Raw genomic sequence first — 20,026 nt, forward strand, 5'->3', positions numbered from 1 at the left:
CTATACAATGGCAGAACTTTGGCACGAGAAAGGCATTACAGAAGAAAACGATGAGTGCTCAACAAGGTCAGCATAGATAATTTCAAACTAAATATCACTTTTATACATCAGTTCATGGCAAACCATTGGGCTCTGTCGCTTCCCTTTGTTGTGTGAGATTAGTGTCTGTCCAAATCATTTGAAAGAAACTCAAGCCACTGAAGGGAGGGGCTGATGGGGTCACACACACATGGCGATAAGACAAAAGGGCTTTGACGTCAACGGAAAAACTACATCGGGTGTTACTGTCACAATAGCTGTCTCTTCTGCACAGGTGTCAAGTGTGTCAGATGAGAGCGTGTGTATGTGCATACATGTATTAGGTGTGTGTGTGTGTGTGTGTGTGTGTGTGTGCGTGTGTGCGTGTGTGTGTGTGTGTGTGTGTGTGTGTGTAGGTCCACCTTTAGTATTAACTAGAATTATTTTTTGTTCCAAAACTGCCTGGATTCATTTCAATTTACACACTTTATCAACACAAACACAAACCAGTCCTTCCCTTCCAGCTCCCTTCAAAAAGTGAATGTCACAGTGAGGTGACACTGCTCAGTTATCTATATTTCCACAGGAAACATCGGTCTACATAAGCAAGTGGGTTCAAAAGGAATCCTGTTTTGACTGCTAACCTCAGTTTGCGGTTAAGTCAGCATTAACTTGACCCTGTCTGCCCCTCCATGTTTGTTTACTGAGGGGTGCTCTTGTGGGTGTGCTCATGCCATGGTTTCCTTTCCTGGGAGTCTCCTGTCATTGAACGTGTGCATGTTAATGACCTCCTCTGTCTTGACGATGACGGGCGGCTGAGGCTTCTGCTTGAGACGGCGTTGGCACTTCAGAGACACGCGCAGCTCGTCCATCATGGCGCTGCAGAATGATCGCTGTGGAGGGAGAGAGGAAGGAGGGAGACGTTATGACTGACATCACAGTGTCTTGTCACATTATTCAGAACAAAACATAAAACTGGATGTAGGGCCTGAAATGTAGAGCCAAAGCGGAAGAGCCTTAAACCTTCATTCTATCCAACGACCATCAGGGGGACTGCTGGTGCAACAGAAAGTCAGTTTGCATGTAATCTATGAGAAAATGGCTCTACTTCTTACTTTATGTACTACTTTAGCAGATTTTTTTTCCTCCCGAGTTTATTGTCACACTTTCCCTTATGCTCATTTTTGAAATTATATTTCCATTGAGATAAAATAGACGATAAAGCCAGTAATGAATTTGGGTGTGGCTACTGTGCGATTCACAGACTAGTGTAATGATGGATGATCGAGACAACTCAAACTCGAGGCTTGAAATCGGCATTTCACAAACCAATGGATATTATCACTGTCTACTGTTTGTTCGAACGTGTTGAATAAGGCTGCTAGTACATAAGATATTATGGTGGAAGCTTCTCCCAGGCGACAGGCAACATTTGTCAAAGCACATGCTGGTAATTGATGCTAAAAGCCTGCATAGCCATTAATAAAAAAACATTATGAGTGGAATTCATTCATTTCTTCATAGTTTCATTATGGCCTCTGTAATCAGCAAATTTTGACGATAGCTCAGGGAAAATGGTTGCAATCTATCATATGTTTTCATGACGCCTTACTTCTTTTTTTACCACTTGGGGGCACCAACATTTGAAATGTGAAAGTCATTATATAGAGGATACTTCGGAGATTGGATAAAAATTGATTATTATTAAATTATTTTTTGGATAAAGACATATATATTTTCCATCTCTTTTTTTCTGCTGTGTAGGTTTCATGTCAGTGAAATAGCATATCCCCAGTTTTAATCAACTCAGATAAATTTAAAGGAATTATTATAGATTAAGCTTTAATGTAAAGGTCTAAGATACTAAGTTGAGTTTCAGCAACAAAAAGATCGCGGTTAAATCTGTTAATTTAATTGATACATAATTTCTTTTGAAACACAGGCCGTTACTTAAAGATCTGGCGTGTCCCAGATTTTCTCCTTTGGAGCTGCAGCAGCAAACAAAGGCTGCTGATTCTGAGCATTTTGCGTCCTGCCAAGAGCTAAATCCTGAGCAATACATTCAACGTTTGTTATTTTTGTCGCGCAAAAGGAAAATGCAAAAGATAACGAACAAAGAACAAAACACGCAGTTCAACAGATTAAATCCCAAAATATTGGTACCTTCTTTTAAAACATCAATCACCCCCTCACAGAGTGACATGTGTTACGCAACTTCTGTAATATGAGCTTCTGTTGTCCCCTGCATAATGCCTGTGGTGTGAAATCCTATAAAATGTCAATATGCTTGTGCACAAACGTTGCCAAGACAAATTCCCATATATTCACTTTCTGATTATGCAAAATGTAATTCAAATTCTGAGAGGGGGTAGGAGGAGAAGCGATATAAAAGAGGAGGGAGAGCATTAAAGTATGGAGCTATTATTTTTCTGTTTGTGTATGTGTGTGGGTGTGTGAGATGGATATCTGTGGGTGGCTTATGCACCAGGTATTTTTGTTTTTTCCTCTCCGTTTTTTTTACTTATATTTGTCTGGCGTTTGAATGAAAGATTGCGCATACTTGGGAAGATGAGTGATTACAGAAGTAGAGAGGAGCATGAAGGGTTAGGGGAAAAGAAATGTAGAGAAGCAGAGAGGAGATATATGAATTAGACTGATAGGGAAAAAAGATGGAGAAAAAGGGTAAAAAAAAAAAAAATAAAATAAAAATAAAAAGCTGATGACGTTTGGTTGGAGGGGGTTGGCAGGGCGAGGAAATAGAAAAGGAGAGGATTGTTGTCAGCATGTAAATTACAAGCACCTTGGCGGCCCAGAGACTGTGGCATTTGCAAATTATCTGACCCAGTCTTGCGGTTCTTGATTAATGATATCTAAGATGTGCTCTGAAACATATGCAGCCAGTTAAAAAAAAATAAAAAAATACCAGAAACTAATTACTATCCCAATAAAGTAACACACCACTGCGCTGCGATAATTCTGTAGATGTAAATAATTAAAATGCGCTATCAAACGAACTTTCACAATTATCCGGAAACATCATTGCGCAAGTTAAAGTGCACTAAAATACACTCCACACTCTCTGATGAGTCATGTGCACTCAGTACTAAAATAGCAAAGACAGAAGAGCCTGGAAATTTCTTGCTTTAAAGAAATATAGCCACAGGCTGGAGAAAAAAAGCAACATCGTGGATGTTTTACTATTAACACAGGGGCTCTCTTTCCTTCTTCCTTTATATATTGAAATAGTTTGTGTAACTGTTTACTGTTATTGCTCAAGAAGAGACTCCACATTGGATTCAACCCGATCTTCTCCGTAAAACTTCAAGTCTTTTCAATCTAACATAAATATGAGTTTAGTTTTCAACCACGATTGAAATTCACACAATTATTAGCAGAAATACAAAGTTATAGTTAAACACAATGGACATAAGAATGAATAAGGCATTTATAGAAAAAGTAAAAGTGATGAACAATGAAACAGTGCTCACATTAAATGAATGGGATAAGCAAAATGTTTAGAATCCTGTATGTGTGGAAAAAGGCCGTAGTACCTTCTCCAGCTGTGCGTTCTGTTTCGACTTGTAAAGGACCTCCCCCACAGCCACAAACACCGACAGCACCAGTCCTGCAGCCAGCACGATGAAGATCCCACCGATGTTCTGCACCCCCAGAGCGCTGGCCTCTTTGCTCTCCTCCTCGGGACAGCCGTTCCCTCGCCACCACTTCTCCTTCATCATGTGCAGCTTCCCTTCTTCCTGCAGCTGCAGGATGGCTATTGTGATCTTATCTCTGTATGGAGAGCCTGCAGGAACAAAAACAGCATGAGAGCGGCGGACATGGGAAACAGCAAGATGTGAAAAAAGAAAAATCTGATCATAACTTGGAGGGACTGCGTGGTTATTGTGGCCAAATGTTTTTACATGATCACATCTTTGTAGATCATCTATACAAAGTCTGAAATAACAATAATGCTATCAGTAAAATTGCTCTTTAACTGCTTTTATTGTACATTTTATCTCTTTTTTGGGGAATGAATTCGACTTAAATAAGAGTCTGGAGAGTGTGTGAAAAGGCCACAAGATGAGGTGTGACATGACAAAAAAAAGATCCACTGGGTCTAACATTATAATATGTGTATATATAACCATGAGTTGTGGGTGTATGAAGCACGCGGTGGTTCACACATGATCATATAACCTGTCATGTTATTGTTGGCTGCTTAGAAGGAGTTTTTTTGTAAGTCCTTCCTCAAATCCCACTAATCCGTATATTCACAGAGTGAGTCCAGAATTCTCGCTCATCTCTGCAGTGTGTGAATTATAACGCAAGGGGTGTTGGCAACAAACACTTGGCTTTGTGGTGCCGAGCTGCTGTTGGTTCTGACAAATTAGCCGGTGTTTGCACTGTGTCCGTGTACCATAAATGGAGCACATAAACAGGCAAAAAAACACAGTGGGGTGTGCGGTACACGGATGCATTTGCGTTTGGGATTATATGTGTATATTGGAGATAGGGTTCCTGTATCAATGGGTTTTTATGCGTGTTGATTTCACGGCGAGGAAAAGAGCCTAACTCCAGAGACAGTGGGAAGGCGCCAGAATTAGCGACAAGACATTAAGGCGCAGTGGGTGCTGGCGTGATCAAAGGAGGAGTAATCGTTGCAGAGTACCCGAGTGGGGTCGTGTTCCTCTCCCTTCCACAGCGTGTTTGACACAGCGAACGGCTGATCAGGGCACAGCACACACACCCTGCCCTAACCAGGCCGGGAAAGATTAATACTTACTGTGACTGTTCATGTTTCATTTATAAACTGCTTTGAAAGCTAGTCAGTGTATTTATGTGATTACAGAAATCATACGTAATGAAGCCTGGTTGTACATTTCAATTTCTATTTAAGGCGTTTTGGCTCATATGCTCATTTGGAGCGACTTAAAAAAAGATGAAACAGCAGTAAAATATGAAATTTTTATAATGCCAGCATAACAGAAATAATTTTTTTCCCAAACATGGGAACATTTTGTGCTAAAGAACTGAAACTGGCTCCAGGTAACAGGTAGCATCACTTTGTCTGCAGCTCTCCTACAGTTTTGCCTGTCAGCCCCTGTAGTTGATTCCCTCTCTGTCTCATCCATCATTTATCCGTTGCCATCCATCATCCTTTCATCTCAGAGGCTGTGTGTATTTAGACTGACAAAAGGGACATTAATACACAAAAAAAAGGGAAAAAATACACAGAATGCCACCCAATTTTTGAGCAGCATATCTATGTTCACTGAATATCCTTATTTTTGTGGTAACGTGTGCATGTGAGAGACAAAAGTGTTTTCTTTTTCTTCATGATGTGCATGACTTCAGGTGGTAATACCAAGTGCACACGTATATCCCTGCATTCTGTGCATGTACAGGAGACAGGCAGCTGCTCTGAATACACAGCCTTATATAGATATATATATCTGCATGTGTACACGTGCATGAGAAAAGCATATGCTTGCTTCATTTGAAGATGAGAGATCTATCAAGTATCCCAAGTCCCCTGATTCTGGCTGCACTCATATTTCAAATGATTAATGATGGCCTAACAAAGCAGGCCTTGGATAAATGCTAATAGGATGGGTCCTTCGAGAGGAGGATATGGAGAACGGGGCCTCGGCGAATGGAAAAGCACTATGCTTGACACACTGAGCATACACAACTACCTGACAGATGTTCAACACCAGAGGACATCCATCACTCCCATACTGTCTGGCCTTTAGTATTAATGTGATCACAGCTCAAGTCGATTGCTGTAGATGAAGCACTTGCGTTTTGGGAAAAGGACATGTAAAAACCGACACGCGCTAAAAGGTTAAGACTTATTATACGACTTGCTCTGGTTTATTGCCATAACAGCCCCACGGGGAATGAACGGCTAAACAGTGCTCAGCGGGGCAAAAGTTATAGGCTAAGAAGTCTTCATCGGGTCTGGGACAAGGACGCAAGTAAAAGGCAACAAGCTGGGGAGAAAAAAAAAAAAAAAATGAAGAAAAAGAAAATACTCCTACTCTTTGAAGACTGTTGGCATGAAAACAGCTCACTTTCAACTAATAAAGTAATTATCTCCAGACCTCTTCTATCACAGAAGAAATATTTTACAGCCTATAATCAGCTTTATTTCTGAAATACTGAGCAATGAACATCAGGATTAGAGATTGAAATGAGTAAGTGGGCAGTAATGACTTTGAAAGCGGACATTTTTAAACCGTGCATTTAAACCACTTATCACTGAATTAAAATGATTAGGGCTATATTTTGTCATCATATATTTGATACACTAAGTTGGCATATGAATGGAAGGGGAACCGATCCGTGGTCCTGGACCATGTGTCCATCTCAAGGGCATCAGTATAAGTACTTCTGCACTTATGGAGTCACAGTGGGACTATATTTCAAAGCATCATCTCAGCTTTGTTACAGCCGCGGCAATCACGGCATCCCTGCAGATCTATAACTGCCTCATACCCATCAGTGGTGGCCAGGTCCAGATGTGGATGGACAGAAATTAATCCTCCAAAATTTGATGGCCTTCCTATCACTGATGATAGATGTGGCCATTATGGTGGGTCGCAGTGCTCTCCCTGGCCTCGTCATGACCACTGTAACCTCCACGACACCGGGCCTGGTACCATCACCAGCTTTGAGCTACGGTCCCTGGGAACACCATGGTTGTGCTCTTCACTTTTATCAACCCTGCCATATACTTTATATACAGCAAAACTGCTGGCGAAAAAACATTTGATTCATGATATAATTTTCTGAAATGTCAAATAAAAACAAAACAGCGCTTTTGATGGTTTTAGCTCATCTGCTTCATCATAAGGTAATGGCCCTTTAAAATGTCAGAACAATAATTCCTGACAGGAGCTGGGTCAAACAAGCAGCGTAAAACATTTCTTAGTGCTCGTTTTATACTTCGTGAAGTGCTTTGTAGTTGTGGGTTAATGCAGAGACACAATTCAGTCGGTGTCAAGTTACTCACAGGCAATTGCACTAAATTGACTTTTGGTTTTCATTCTGATTGCTTCACTGTCTTCCACTCATAATCTTGCCTTGCATGACCTCAAAGTTAGCGAAAGCTCAGCCATTAAAAGTATTTGTGAATGTTTTTAAACTCAGGACTTCTTCTCTACTCTAAATAATCCTGTGAGGAAATCATTACAGGTTGGGAAAAAAAGGGGAGATTTCCAACACAGCCTGTTTTTTAAGCCTTGAGCACATTTTCACCTTATCCATAAATTCAACCTCTTCAGCCATTCACTTTTCATTAAGCTAAACCTTTTACACCTCACTCTGTCGAACCATTATACTCATGACCCCATCAATAAAGGTCAAACTTTCCATTCCCGGAGCTTATCCATCATCCACACTATATACCTTTATCTGCCACGTAGTATCTGTAGTATCTCTCTCTGACCTACAGCTATTCAAACATTTACAACGTGGACGTGCAAAGAGGTTTGAGGTCATTTACCCATAGGTGTTCCCACTCCGTAGGCTTTCGAGTCGATGAGGCCCCCAATCTGCGTGAGGTTGCAATTGCGCTGGGTGACAAACTCAATGGTGGTGGACTCCATGAGGAAGGCGTAGTCCGATGTCAGCACGCGCTGGATGCCGTCCTCCACGTTCTTCACCATCACAGACTGCCTCCTGCTGTTCATGAACTCCCACATCTTGTCATAGGTGGAAATTTTTGTCTTCTGCAAGTCACCAGGGAAAAAGCAAAAGTGTATGAGAAATAAATGCGGGGATGTATTGATACTGTTTCCAAGTTAGAGAGCAGAAAGAAAATATCTACATAAATGTTTATTTCTATGAAAGACAAAGGAAACCCTAATATTTGCACATAATCGGGCTCTTTTTGATGCTATCTGGCAATTTTTCAGCAATTGCAATATCCAGATTAATATTTTCTGCTACTGCTGCTACTTCATGGATCAAGTATTGAACTAGTGAAACTTTTATTGTAAAGTAAAATAAAAGGCAATTTGCATCTATTGAAAGGAGACATGGTCATTTATAGCCTTTTTTGAAACTGGATCAGTTTAAAAATGTTCCAGGGCAGAAAGGCACAGGAAGTAGTTAGATGAGAATTCAGACAATGCACACAACTCCAACTTCTCAGCAACGTAATCAACTCCAAAGCAGTGGGGTGCTTTTAAAAACTACTTGCACAGTGTACAGAATGAAATCAGACTGTAGTCGCAATTATTGTTGACTGATTCCTTGATTAAAACAACATGACTTTGTCTGGATGCGCAGTAAACAGACAGAAGTGACAAAGAACGCTTCCTTGTGGAAACCACTGTGACAGCTACCTTGAAGAAGGTCATGGTGGCGCCGTCCTCCACCACCCCGTACAGGATTTTCGTTTGCTTGGCCAGGTCGTCAGCTGAGTCTATGGGTGACTCCATCCTCTCCACAGTGAGGAAGGCAGCCAGATTTGCCGTGTACGAAGAGATGATGATGAGGGTGAAGAACCACCAGATGCCTCCCACTATTCGAGTCGACAGGGCCTTGGGCATGAGCTCTGAGCCTGGTGTGAGGGAGGTGGCAGGGGTGAACAACATGCTGCAAAATGTATTGATCTCAGCATGCCTTTATTATCATTCTAATCTTGTCTGAATTCTATTAATGCCAAAAACAAGATAAGATTAGCTCTTCTGAAAGCTACCAAAAAAAAAAAAAAGCTTGTTTCAAGAACTCTCCAAGTTTTCATCTGAGGCAGGTGTGCCACTCACTTCAAGAAGAAATCACTTGAGAGAGCTTTCAAAATAAGATGACTGTTGGATTTCAAACAAGTGAAATTATCTTGTCTGAGTCACAAGTGAGTGCTTTAAATAATGCAGGAGGCACAGAAAAGTGCTATTTAAAAATGTCCCAGAGGACAAAAGGTTTACATAAATCAATGCAATCAAATAAACACATTCAATATCGATCATTCGGAGCAATGTGGAGAAGTGACGGGCTGTTTGGGCCAGAGAGTCATGTACCCAAGGTAACCTCACATCCTGACTCCACACCCCACTGATCTCTAGGTGCTGATGAGCCAAGGGCAAGAGGAGAGGACACGGGGTATTATAGTGTTAGCATTACTGTGCTACAGAGTTAATGTATTCACTCTGTATTATAAAAAAAAAAAAAAATCAGAAGTGATGCTATTTTAGCTGATAAAAGCACTGATGTACATTTGTTCAAATTATAATATCCAAGCCAGGGTTTTAAAGCAATGGAACATTTATTTTACTCAAGTGGTGTGAGGGCTGTTCAAATCTATCCAGCATGTACTCTCATGTCTCATACGCGGTCTGTTTACTATGTTCCTATGAGCTAAGCTGATTAAATTAAAACATCATTACATGCACATTTACTCTAAGTTCTGTCTGGACCCTCAGAAGTCTCTCTGTTGCCGCTGGCTTGTATAAAACAACCAATTCCTCAGAGACAGTGGGATATAGAGAGCTCCAGCTCCACAGAGCGACAGCAGCCACAGGCTGAGGCAACTACCTTGCTGCATGAGAGCCCCAACTCCAAACCAGAAACTATTGAGCAGCGTAAAATTGTTTTCCACTACGTCTGAGTCAGGGTTGCACGGATGCGGGTTGTACCACTCATAAGGGCTAAACCTATAAAGGAAAAAGCACAGAGACAGATATGTCAGCATAAAGCAGAGAACAGTGTGTTCCCTAGTGCAGATTAAACGGCAGATAAAACATCAATTTTAAAACTTTGAGGAGGACCAGAGGGAATGTAAATGTGTAGGAATCCTGTGCCGTGGCCTCAGGGTCAGAGCTTCTGCTGAGAGCACAGCAAATCATTCAAGCTTTTGTTGAGATCAACTTATTGGCATATTCAAATGCCATCAGTTTATTGTGAGAACAGATCAATAGGCTGGAATAACACTGTCACTGGTGATAATGTCCAAGTACGTGATGATCTTAAGAGCTCATTTGGATTCACTGACTCAGGACCCTTTATGTGTTTTCTCCCAGCAACTGCAATCACCATTACTTTGCGGATGCCATATCCTCTGTTTTTTTCCATTCTCGTTTCCCAGCTGCCTACTGTTCTTCTCCTCCTTAGCCGCCTTTTCTCACATTCCCTTCACACCTTAATCTCTGTTCCCCACCCTGCGCTATTCCCTGCCCAACAACCTACACCTCATTTTTTTTCCCAGATTACCTTTCGTCGCCTATGAACCTCTTTCTTTCACCCCCTCCATCCTCCCACTGCCTGCCTCAGCTTATTGTCACCGTCTTCAGGTCAGCTGTGGACATTTCTCATTTATTATCCTAAGCAAAAGTGGCATGGCATTAGCGTGGGGTGATTGGGTTAGCGTTAAGCATCAGGAACTGATTGAGTTTGTGCTGAAGTGGTTGATAGAAGGAACATTGCTTATGCACAGTTGAGGGTACCATCACATAAGGCTGCTTAGGAGTCCCCCCCCCCCACCCCTCCAACTTGCTGCATGCTAATAAGCCTGCGGGCCAAAGCTTAAGGGTTCAGACGGTGCAGAAGTGTGATTCTATTTGTAAGCTGCAGCTTTTAGAGACATATATATGGTTCAATGGCAGTTTAATGCCGGCACTATTTACCGTGCTGCATGACTGCTGTACATCTACATACAGATATGCCTTCCCATTGCTCTCTGTTGTTATTGTAACAGCCTAATTGAAGGTCTTACTCTACAAGCGATGTGAATGTGGCAGCATTTTTGTCATATTGCCACATACAACGATTTTCTATGCTGTCCCCTTGAGAATCATCTATGTGGTCATGGCTGTGATGACACACTATAATTCTTCCCGTCAAACCCATCAGGACGCCTGATTTACTGGAATGTCAATGAGCTCTGTCTCCTTGGAACCACAGGCAACTCAAATGGCACAACAGCCTTGTGGAGCTGTGCATAATGCAGTGTGCACACGCACATGTGTCTGTATGTGTGTAAGCTTTTATGCCTGTTCACATCAAACCTCTTGCACATTAACATTTGCGCACACACCTTTTGAGCTGTGTGGGAGTGTATTTCGCTGTGGTAGTGCCCATATTTGCATTGGTTCAATCAAATCTCAAAGTCAGATATGTTCAAGCCTAATTTATTCATGTTGTTGTTCACAGATGTGACATATACTGTTTAGCTGTTGCCTGTGGCTAAATGTGAGTGCCATTAGATGTGTGCTGCTGGTATCATAGAGGGTTTAAATCTATACAGCACACACTTGGATTGGATTGTGTTTGTTTCTCTCAGTGTCTACATGTGTATTCTGCATGCGGCAGACCTAACAGCTCCTCTGTATGACCTTTGCCTGCAGCCGGGCCCGTATTCCTGCGGGCCGTGTACTGCACACTGATCACCAGGAAGAAGGGGATGTGTAACACGCAGACGTAAGGTCACCTCCTCACACCAAGCACGAGGGACATGTCGAACTGCACACAGAATTCTAAAAAGATTTGTTCCCCCTCTCTCTCCCTCTTCTTCCCCTTCGCACGTCCTCGGCCACAATAATACAACGCGCTCCCTCCATTAGCTGTCTGTTGGATTCAATTACTCTGGCTGGCTTTATAGATCTGTTGCCTTTCTTCTCTTAGCCCAAGTGAAGAGGCTGTGTTGGGGGGGAGTGTTAAAATTACAGCTGTCTAGTGCCACAAAACTGCCACAGCCTGCATCTACATGTAAAACATTTTGTAATACAACTTATATCCATTCTTCTTGCCAGGTAGGCTCTCTACTTTAGAAAAAGTCACAATGATGTGAGAGAAGACTAGTTGTTTTGTTAATAAAAACAGGAATCAATTCATCCACAAGAGAGCTGGAGGAACTACCGAGTGGAATGTATTTTTCTGGAGCTTGAAATGAAATAGCTTATTTCACACAAAAAAAAAAAATAAATAAATAAAATTACAAAAAAAAAAAAATAAATAAAGTGTGCATCTAGTGTGTGGGAAGTGGTTCAAAGATGTTGTGAATCCCTGGTGAGATTGAGGTGTTTAGTGTTTTATTGCGCAAAACTGAGACTTCATAAGCTCACTCCATTCCACTCCGTTTGTAGGGTATTAAAGAAAATAATACACTCTCGCATTTGGGGATTGACCAATCAATCGCTGGTCATGCAATCAATACTACAATTATGAAACACGCAGCTCAGTGAACTGTAGAGAAACACCGTTCTTCAGATTGAAACTTTGCTGAACAGTTTGAGCCACAGTGTGAGGACAAGTGCTATTTACTGCCGTGGCGCGCAGAAAGGCACAAAGCATGCATGTCGCAGACAGGAGCATTATAATTTAATAAAAAGTACCGAGGCCATTCCATTACAACCAGAAGAATATTGATAGAATTGCATGCTAATCACTTACCCTGACAAACTGTGGAAACAAAAGGTCTATGGGTATAATTTGCATATTCTGAGCTAACTTAGGTGACAGTTGCTGCTTTGCTCTCATGTGATCATTGTGCCGGTAACATTTTGATGAAATGTGCATTAAACCCAAACCTCTCTGGATCAAAGGAAAAGATGAGGAGCCCTGGGGTTAACACACATCTTTCTACATCATTCATGCATCTGTGATTTTAGTTGGGGTAGATGGGTAGTTAAGGGGTTAGGGGGAGAGAGCGACGGGGGGCGGGGACTGCGGATGGGTTGGTAAAGATGTTGTTAGAATTGTACTTATACAACATATTTAGACATTTCTTACAATAGTCAAGACTTATACCTGTGTTTTCTTCTCCAAACTATTTTATGACAGAATGGAGCATGAAAAAACCTGACTAGTCTTTCATTTATATCTTCAAGTGAGTTATCCAAAATGAAAACAGCTAAAAAGTCTTATTGTAAGTTTTTGCTGATGTCTTATTAACAGTAGGCAAACGTAAAATTAATTATATGGTCCTCTTGTGGTAATACCCTTACTGCAGATTTTATATTCTTTTGCTGCAGACCGTATCTACATTACTGAAATCACCTAAGAATAAAGAGATGAATGCAAAAGGCATTGCCTCTTGCCAGAGTTTTTTTTTTTTTCCAACAAAGCTTGAGGATTTTCAGCAAATTAATTCAGGCCCGGAGGGAGCATCTGCTATATTAGTAGAAGCAGGATATCAGGTAGGCAAGAAGGAAGTGGAAGAAGGAAGGAAGAGAGAACAGCGGAAGGGAAAAGGAGGGTTGACATGTTACCTGGCTATGACAAACAGCACACAACTGACACCCAAGCAAGCCAGCAGAATATACATCCAGATATCGGGTGAGAGGGGGTTGAGGAAGGAAAACACCCCGGGGTTGGTCCCGTTGGGCTTGCGGTACAGGATACTTATCCCCAGCGTCATGAATGGTTTGGAGAAGTCGATGACCTTCTCTCTGACATACGTGATGGCCAGAGGAGCCACTGCCAGGTCCGCTTTCTGCAATGAGATAACAGATACCAATAAAAAAAAAAAAAAAACAAAAACTAAATGCAACAAAATGAACATCTGATCAATGTGTACAGAAGGAAAAGGCATGACGGAGGAGAGAAAATAGCCAGGGTTATTAGTTCAGCTAGATCTGCAGGTAGGAGGCTTGGAAGGTTTTCAGGAAATTGCCGGTTGTGTTTAATCCTTCTTATGTGGTGTCAAAGGTGAGTCACTGAGGCAACAATTTTAGGATTAGATTAATCTGGGATGAATTAACCCTGTGTCCTTTGAACATAAGATTAGCCCTTTTAGGTGCTGAGCGTGGAAATATATTTGCATAACACCTTGAAGACATAACTTACTCATCAATGTTATTTCAGCTATTTCAATGATTTTTTTCCTTGCATACTCTGCTCAAGATATTTGAGATGCTGGTAGACGGCTCTCTTTTCATTTCCTGCTCTGTTCATCTGCTGGCTCCTGCTGTTTGAGTTAACAAAAAAAACAAAATTTTTTGGTGGAACGTGATACAGATCATTTCCTGTGTGCAATTTTACTGCATAAAATTCTATCGATATCAAGTCAGTAAATATTTGAGCCCTAAAAAGTTTATTATATCGAATAGGTTATTTGTAATATCTGTGGCGGTTCCTTGGTGGAGTCAGGTGGTGGTGATTGTCACTTGGCAAGAGCTTTAGCTACTGATGTCTTGATAATATAAGAGGTTATTATATGCCCTCTGAGAGGTGCTACATCTATATGGTAGATTGAAGGCTATGTGAATAAAATGACCCAGGACTGTTGACTACTACTTGACTACTGATTAGCATGTAAAGGAATTACGGTTGATGCTGAGATTCACTGCTAAGTAAAGAGGTATTAATGCCAACGCTGGCTATGCAGTATTTGTAAATAGATTACAAATCGCTAATTCAAAAGCCTTCATATATTTTGTGAGCAGCACCCAATGATAAGAAATTATGCAAAGATGTTGGATGCTAAAACACACTAAAGCAGTAGACTGCGTCACTGTGAATTTGCTAAGTGTTGCTGGAGGTGGAGGATGGGGGTGGGCTGGGAGCATCTGCGGTCGGTTTAGTCACCAATAATCTATCTTCTATGTCTTTGGATGTTGAAGGACCCGAAAGTGCCTTAAGGAAACCAATGGAGGCTCAGCGAGAAGATTTGAACTCAGAATCCTTCTTGCTGTATTTTATTCCCTCTGAAACTCTTTTTTTTTTTTTGTTTCTTTCTTCTTTTCTTCTACTGTATTTCATCTTTTCAAATGTTCAAATGAAATTGGCTTTCAATAACTTTCAAAAAAGAGTCCATATATTTTTCTAATGTGCAGCTTTGGTGTTTGTTGACTCACATGGTCCATGAGCTCCCGCACCATGCCGTTCCACTGGCCCGTGCTCTCATCCAGTGCGCCGTACTTCCCATCATCAACTAATCGCACCTCATAGCGGAAACCCAAGATGGCAGAGAGCTCCCTCAGTAGGTCGATACAATAGCCCTCGAAACGGTCGTTGCCATACAATGGTTTGTCTGACTTCTTAAACATCACATATGGCTCCTCCTGCACAGGGGAAACGCGTTGATGTATAAGGCGAATTGTTTTCAATCTGTGTATAGTTGACTATGTGTGTACTGCTTGTTTTCATCTGAATGTGTCTACCAGTATGGTTGATACACGCAGGGATTTGTTAGCCAGAGAGTCGGTGATGTTAGATGTCTTGCTTTTGTGAGTTTCTGTCATATTCAGGCCGCTGGGAGGATCCCATGTTCCAATCTGTTGAAACAATTCAGTGTCAGTGTATGATTTCACCTTGTCTTGTCTGCAAAATAAAATGCTTTCAAGCATCCATACCAGTTTTTTGTTTTTTTTTCCCCCCCATTCAAGACTCGGGAGCCACACAGCATCAATAACACCCATGAGTGACGCACCTTTTCCAGCCCCTCTTCCTTCAGACTAATGACGTCCAGGTCAAAATCGGTTCTCAGTCCATTGGTCTTGTTGAAAAGAACACGTCCTGTCAAACCATCCCAGTGAGCCTGCAGACAGTAATATACAGCATAATAAACTAAAATCCTCAGCTCTCTGCACAGTCATTCCATTAACCTTAAGGTTTCGTCTTTCTCAACAATATCGGTCCAACCTCTAACCATAAAACTTTTTCTGTCCCAATTATGAATTCTGGCTGGCTCTCTCCTCACTGTCTATCTCAACAACATAACAAAAAACAATAAAGCGGCGAGAATAGACACAAGTTTGACAGGTAAGACTTCATTATGCATGTGGTTCATTGTGCTTGAAGTTTCACTTCAAAGCCATTGGAGGAACAGACGGGCATGGAGAGCGACAGCAGACATGGGAGGGGAGGAAGCAGCAGCAACTACAATGGCTCATTCTGAAAATTACCTGCAATGATACTATCCAGAGAGCTTTGTAGAACAAAGCAAATGGCTGACCCTGACTCGAGTTAAGGGGACACACAGTGGCTTTGATATAAACACGACTGGAGATACGCGAGGAGAGAAAGCAGGAGGAAGAGAATGAAAGATCACAAAAAACATGTAGTTACTGCAGCTAATGCAGCAGTTATTCGAATTATAGTTTAATGAAGATTTGTGAGGGGTTAAAATTGGACAATAAACTGGTTTGGGGATGTTTACGAGATTTATCATCCCAATTTTCTACAAGAAAGGATATGTATGCACTGAAACCCACACTCATAATATGCGATAAAGTTCAATGAAAATATTTCAGTGATTTACAAGTGAAATGCGTGCAAACTGTGATTGGACCCATCAATACTATGCAGCAGAGCTACAGGGCTCAGCAGATGCTATAGGTCAGAGGTCAAGACATTCATACACATTGACAGCAATACCTCTTTGATGAGGCTGATGAAACGTCCTCCAAAGCGCCACGGCTTGTGCCGATTGCACTGCAGAGAGCTGACAGTGATCTGCTGCGACTGCTGCACCGCCACCGCCACCACATGCACAGCGTCATACATCAGCGCCGCATCCGTCTGCAAACAGGAAGGTGATATTATTAGACAGTTTTATAACACCTGTCGATATCTTTCTCTGGCTGACCTTTAATCCATCCATTTGTTCACCTGCGGAGGGACATAAGAAGGCATATGGAGTCTCGGGTCAGTCGCTTTGGTCAGGACAAGAGAACATAAATTAGAAGTAATGCCAGCAGTAAATGCCCCGCACAAATGGCACCGTGTCTCAGCCTGTTAGTAAAAAATACCCAACCAGTATCTGAGGCAATGAGAAAGCTCTGCCAGGGAGAGTCTCTCAGAGGAAGGCCGGCCTGTCAGTGCTAAGACTAATGGGTCCTGATGGGTGTGCCTGCTCCCCAGAGAAAGGCGAACGCAAAACAGACACCAGTGCAGATGAGACAACTCTGACTGCCACAGTTGGTGTAACACACACACACACACACACATATATATATAAAAACCAGAGCTGGGTGATGGGTGGTCATCCATGTTAGCCCAGTAATAAGTCTGAAAAAAGTAAATGCTCAAGCTCAGAGTGCACGCGCTGACAGGCTGAGATTTATCTTTAGCACGCTACCAAACTTGGCACACACAATTTCCTTATCCACATTTACTCAGATCAACACATTACAGCTCAGCTCAGATCCTCTTTTCATGGTCCCACACAGGCTGAAATTCACTGTGGTGATCTTATTTGACAAGGCCTGGGTGACAAACCTGCAAGGGAGTATGAAAAATGACTTTGAGTTCATAAAGTCTCTGAAGCTATAAGGTCTGTGGAAGTGTTGGCTGTCAGAGGGAATGAGCCGCGTCTAGGCGCAGCTCGGCGCAAAGCAGGAGATGACTGACCACAGACCACTGCTTAGTGCATATCAGTTTTCTTTGTTTGTTTCTATAGGCGCAGTAAAGCATCCATGTGGGAGAGGAGGAAAAGATAAAAGGGCGAGGGCTTTGCTTCACGTACAATTTATTCAAGCCTTATTTATTGTGGCAGGCCAATTAAAGAAATAAATCAAACATCCAAGAGCAAGGAGGGAGGAAATTCAAGATGGAGGAAGAAGGAAAGTTTGTGTGGTTGGCGATGTGGGTGAGGCAGCTTCTTCCCCAGTTCTCCTGTGCTTTTAGAGTTGGTGGCTGCTGATGTCAAAGGCAGCAGGAGATCAGAGGATGGGAGAGCAATCTCTGCACTCTTTCATCCCCACTGGTTCCCTTGGAAAGGGAACAGCTAGTGCCATATCTGCCTTTCCAGTGCCTGCAGAGTGGATGTCTGTTTGTTTGTTTGTGTGTGTGTGCACGTGTGTGTGCGTGTGTGTGTGTGCGTGCACGTTTTTGGTGTTGGTGGCAAATGCTGATTAGGAAAAAAATCTGCCATTCCACTAATCTATTTCTTGAATAGAGAGCAGGATATTTTTTCCATACAGAGCCAATATCCAAACAATATTTTCTGTACTGAAGGGAAAGTTCATCATGACCAATCATCCGATTATTGTGTTACTACCAGCTATATTTCGTACAAAGACACCCCCCATCCTTTTTCCAAAAGAAAAAAAAGAAGAAAAAGCTCAGTTGAATTCAGAAAAGTTGCAACAATCACAGTCAGTTTCAGTCTGCTGCTTTCCATTTCAAAAGTACATGATACATTTTGAACTCATTTATTCAACAAATTCATTTCATGATTGATTTCAGTTTGGATGTGGCATGGTTGAATTCATACATTAAAAAAAAAAAAAAAAACCAACGTCTGGGCACTTCTACTGATCTTTCTTTTTCTTCAAGAATATCTCTGCACCTCAGTTTTCCCTGTGACCTTTTCACTTGTTCTCTGACAACCTTGACTTCTTTCATCCATATTCAATCAATAGCCCATTCCTATTCTCCTAGCTTTATGACTTTATGACTTCATTTATTTGGGTCAAGTACAGTATGTACTGCATTTTCCAATAAATCAGCTTGGCTATAAATATATTGTCAGAAAAAAGAAGCAACAACACACTTTCAGGATAAAAAGCGATCTATCAAATTGTTTGCTAAATACAGACAAAGTCCTAAAGATCTGCTTAGAAGTTTATTTTTACTTCCCTTTTCATATTGAATTATGCCCTGGCATAAAATCCATCTGGGATATTTTAGCACAACCTTGATGTCTGACAGGAGGCTGATAATTCATTTCATAAAAGCTTAACAGATGTTACGTGGCATATTTGACTTCAAGAAATGCAGGGTGTCGAACGGTTTCCTTTTTTCCCATATATATGCAGCACAGAATATCCATATCCAATTGTTTATTCCACTTCTTATTAAGTTGGATTTTTGCATCAAAATACAACACAAGCTGCCTGAGGTGAGAGTTTCATTTGTTTTCCATGAATATATTTTCTGTTTGTTGTGTTTCAAGATATTAATGCTTTGCAGGAAATTAAACCCTCTAATGGTATGACTGGAAATGAGTGGGATCATCTTATCCTCATGCTCATCAGATATTTCACATGGTTTAAGGGGAAAAAAAGATTTTATTAATAAATGTGAGATTTAATAAATTACTAAAATTTACATTTCAGTATTCAACTTACAATTGCGAAATATTTCATCTAATATGCATTAACTACGTCGATTATTGAAATTAGACAGACCGTTACATAAGGAATCATATACAGTATAAAGGCTGAATCGTGATTTTGATAGTCTGCATTGACAGTTTTATAGTGATTATGATAAATTCATGCTTCAGTAGGAGCAGCACAGAGAGCATGTGTCTGGCTTTATGCTTTATCATGGGCAACAACAGAGACAGGAATTTATTTATTGTAACATAAAGATCGATTTAGCCACAGGACTCTGTTTATTTAGTATATTAGATGTTGTGCGTTATAAACACATTTGTGTATGCTACACTGTTTGTAGTGTGAGAGCGCCCCCCCTCCCATCCCCACCAGTATCTTTGTTTGAATGAATAATTCATGTCATTCATTTAGATTCTCCTCTAACTTCACTACCCTTCTTGGAACACCCCCCCCCAAGCAACATTTGAATGCCATGATATGCCAGATATTGCCCAGCTCAAATTATTTATATGGCGAAGATCTTTTTCCTACTTTACTTTGGAGCGGAACAATTCCTGAAAATCCCTTTGTGATGGAAACAAAAAAAAAAAAAAGAGCTGGCATCAAGTGGAAGGAGAGATCAAGGGGGGGGGCTGAGGGGGGGATGATGGCTCACAGCTCCAGCAGATTGCATTCAATTTAAAAACAATCCAAGATTGATCTTGATATTTATTTCAGAGCTAGCACAAGTCCTGTGGGGTGTTTTAAGTGTTTTAAGTGAAACCAATCTGAAACCCTTGGGACAATGAGACGAGGGAGGTAGGGGGGTAGGCGGGTAGGGGGGTTCAAACAAGATGCACAAAAACCTTTGTTGCCTTGTTTCGCTCAGTTCTCTCTTGCCTCCAAAACACCTACCTACCCATCGAAAGCCTTCTGCTGGAAGAAATGGAGTAGTCTACATACCTCTTTTCTCCATTTAATGACACCGCCCCCCCCCACACACACCTTACATCTTCTTTTCC

General features: G+C 41.4%; 1 protein-coding gene across 1 annotated transcript in view; it reads right to left on the minus strand.

Annotated features, from left to right (window-relative positions):
• Positions 1-746: 746 nt before the first annotated feature.
• The window catches only part of LOC115037457 (glutamate receptor ionotropic, kainate 2-like), a 53,268-nt gene continuing 33,988 nt past the window's right edge, over positions 747-20,026 (minus strand). Inside the window, exons 7-16 of the mRNA XM_029496018.1 lie at positions 16,339-16,482; positions 15,392-15,499; positions 15,123-15,236; positions 14,817-15,023; positions 13,230-13,453; positions 9,559-9,677; positions 8,370-8,587; positions 7,526-7,751; positions 3,570-3,820; positions 747-911 (exon numbers count right to left, since the gene is read on the minus strand). Of these exons, the coding sequence (XP_029351878.1) occupies positions 747-911; positions 3,570-3,820; positions 7,526-7,751; positions 8,370-8,587; positions 9,559-9,677; positions 13,230-13,453; positions 14,817-15,023; positions 15,123-15,236; positions 15,392-15,499; positions 16,339-16,482 (1,776 nt within the window). The remainder of the gene's footprint in view (positions 912-3,569; positions 3,821-7,525; positions 7,752-8,369; positions 8,588-9,558; positions 9,678-13,229; positions 13,454-14,816; positions 15,024-15,122; positions 15,237-15,391; positions 15,500-16,338; positions 16,483-20,026) is intronic.

The sequence above is a fragment of the Echeneis naucrates genome, chromosome 24, assembly GCF_900963305.1.
Source record: "Echeneis naucrates chromosome 24, fEcheNa1.1, whole genome shotgun sequence".
Lineage (NCBI taxonomy): Eukaryota > Metazoa > Chordata > Actinopteri > Carangiformes > Echeneidae > Echeneis > Echeneis naucrates.